Source organism: Penaeus chinensis, chromosome 7 (genome assembly GCF_019202785.1).
Source record: "Penaeus chinensis breed Huanghai No. 1 chromosome 7, ASM1920278v2, whole genome shotgun sequence".
Lineage (NCBI taxonomy): Eukaryota > Metazoa > Arthropoda > Malacostraca > Decapoda > Penaeidae > Penaeus > Penaeus chinensis.
The window spans coordinates 8,916,957-8,919,456 of NC_061825.1; the positions used below are offsets into that span (position 1 = coordinate 8,916,957).

Here is a 2,500-nt window from a genome sequence, read left to right on the forward strand (position 1 = left end):
CCTTACCTGCTCTCCGTGGCGTCGAACGACTGGAAGAGAGCGCCGAACGAGATGGGGGCGCAGGGCTTCCACGAGGGAATCTTCACGCACAACTTTGGCGACTTCTCACCCGTCAAGAAACGCGGCAAGAGAGAAGCCGACCCCTCGGCAGCGGCAGAAAAGGACTCCGCTTTGGTATCTAGCGACGGAAACTACGATGACTATGCCATGGCGAAGCGGCGATTGGGCATGGGGGCAAGCGGATTCCATGGCGACACTTTCAGTCAAGGCTTCGGCGATTTCTCTACCATGAAGAAGCGTCGTCTCGGCATGGGAGCCAGCGGATTCCATGGGGATACATTCAGCCAAGGCTTCGGAGATTTCTCAACCATGAAGAAGCGAAGGCTCGGTATGGGAGCCAGCGGCTTCCACGGAGACACCTTTAACGAAGGGTTCGGCGACTTCTCGACCATGAAGAAGCGACGCCTGGGTATGGACGCCAGCGGCTTCTACGGAGACACTTTCAGCCAAGGCTTCGGGGACTTCTCCACCATGAAGAAGCGGCGGCTCGGCATGGGAGCCAGCGGGTTTCACGGGGACACCTTCAGTCAGGGCTTCGGAGACTTCTCCACCATGAAGAAGCGCCGCCTGGGAATGGGGGCAAGTGGCTTCCACGGAGACACGTTCAGCCAGGGCTTTGGCGACTTCTCCACCATGAAGAAGAGGAGGCCGGAGATGGACTCCAGCGGTTTCTACGGCGACACCTTCAGTAACGGCTTCGGGAGTTTCTACACCATGAAGCGGCGACCGGAAATGGATTCCAGTGGATTCTATGGTGACACTTTTTCCAACGGCTTCGGAGATTTTGCTACCATGAAAAAGAAAGACGGAGATGACGACTCACAGACCACAGAGTCTAATGAACAGGACAAGAAGTCAACGAGAAGAAAGCGACAAGCCGGAGACATGCTTTACGCTGAACGGCAGAATTACGAGACAGACGCTAACAACCCGGGCCTGGCGACGGACTCTGGTCTTCACGAGCTGAGGATCCCACAGATGCAGGACGGACGACCGAAGAGGAACCTCGAGGGGAGCGACATCATGGAAGTCGAGATGAAACCTCCCGTGGAAACTGACATCAAGCTCCGCAGTCGCAGAGACACCGGCAGTGCCGACCTCCTCATCGCCGACTACCCGGTGACGTACGTGGGCGACGAGGAGGGCGCGGTAACAGGACGTTCCCGAACGCTGGCCAAGCGGGCTGCCGAGACGGAAGCGGCCGACCCCTTCGCCGACGCCCTGGGCGGCTTCGAGACCATGAAGAGACGGCGATGAGCTGCTGCCCCGCGTCGACGTCCGGCCACCGCTCGCCCAGGACCCTTCCGCCCCTCCGCGTGGCCGCCTCCGTCGCTGACTGGCCTACGATCGGAATTTCCTTTCATCTACGATATGTCTGTTCAAAAAGAATAAAAAGTTAGGCATTATTAATCCACAGTGAAACGTTCTTTCCCTACTCTTTTGTCTCTGTTTAAAGACTATTTTTTACATGATAGCCAAAGATTATTGAAAGAAACCTCATCTGCTATTGATAACAAAATTGTATAGATAAATACAAGCATACACACATAGATATGCATATCTGTATGTATGTATGTCTGTATGTACACCTTATATCTGCTTTTCTTTCATTTGGCCGAGAAAAAATACAAAGCATCTTCGAGTGATATACTATCTAAATCCATGTATATCATTTGGCACACATACAAAAACACACACAAAGAAATATATATACATATATAATATATATATATATATATATATATATATATATATAAACCTATACAAGCATATATGCCAATGGTGTGCGGCCGTAGTTACCAACTCTGTTAAATGAAGTTCTTTGACTATTTCTCTTGATGTAATAAATTCTATGATACTGAAGGTAGTTTTTAGTGATCCAGAAGCTTGCAGCTCCTGATAAGAAATTAAAGACCTACAGTATATCCAGTACCTACACGGAAACACAGGCACTTTCTCCCTTTTTTCACCCAATGTTATTCCTCCATTCCTTCCCAACCCCCACCACTCCCCTCCCCCTACCCCCTCCCTACTGAGGCTGGGACCCGCTTCCCCGATCGACCCTATGACACAACTCGATAATCAAATCATTGTTATTTATTCATTTGTTTTAAAGATTGGTGGGTTGATAGAGGCGTTCACCCTCCTTCTCTAATAAATAAAACTTTTCCTGAAGCTTCCTTGACACAGGAACTCTCTGAAGATACTAGACATACACTTCCGTTTTCTATGGTAGGCACCTGATTCCCATTTTCTTTCTTCTTGGAGGAGAATGCAGTTGAACGAGAACAGACATAATATGGATTCTGTCACTCTCAAACTTGCATTTCACTGATCCCTTTTCAAAGCCTTCCACGAACTTGTGTTGCAAAAAAAAGAAAGAAAAGAAAAAGAACACTTGACGAACATCAGACTCGGTTCTGTTATAACTACAACATAC

General features: G+C 49.2%; 1 protein-coding gene across 1 annotated transcript in view; it reads left to right on the top strand.

Moving 5' to 3' along the window:
* The window catches only part of LOC125026793, a 118,944-nt gene that overhangs the window by 115,641 nt on the left and 803 nt on the right, over positions 1-2,500 (top strand). Inside the window, exon 4 of the mRNA XM_047615394.1 lies at positions 1-2,500. This exon is cut by the window's left edge and continues 611 nt beyond it; it is cut by the window's right edge and continues 803 nt beyond it. Within this exon, the coding sequence (XP_047471350.1) occupies positions 1-1,317 (1,317 nt within the window). The 3' untranslated portion in view covers positions 1,318-2,500.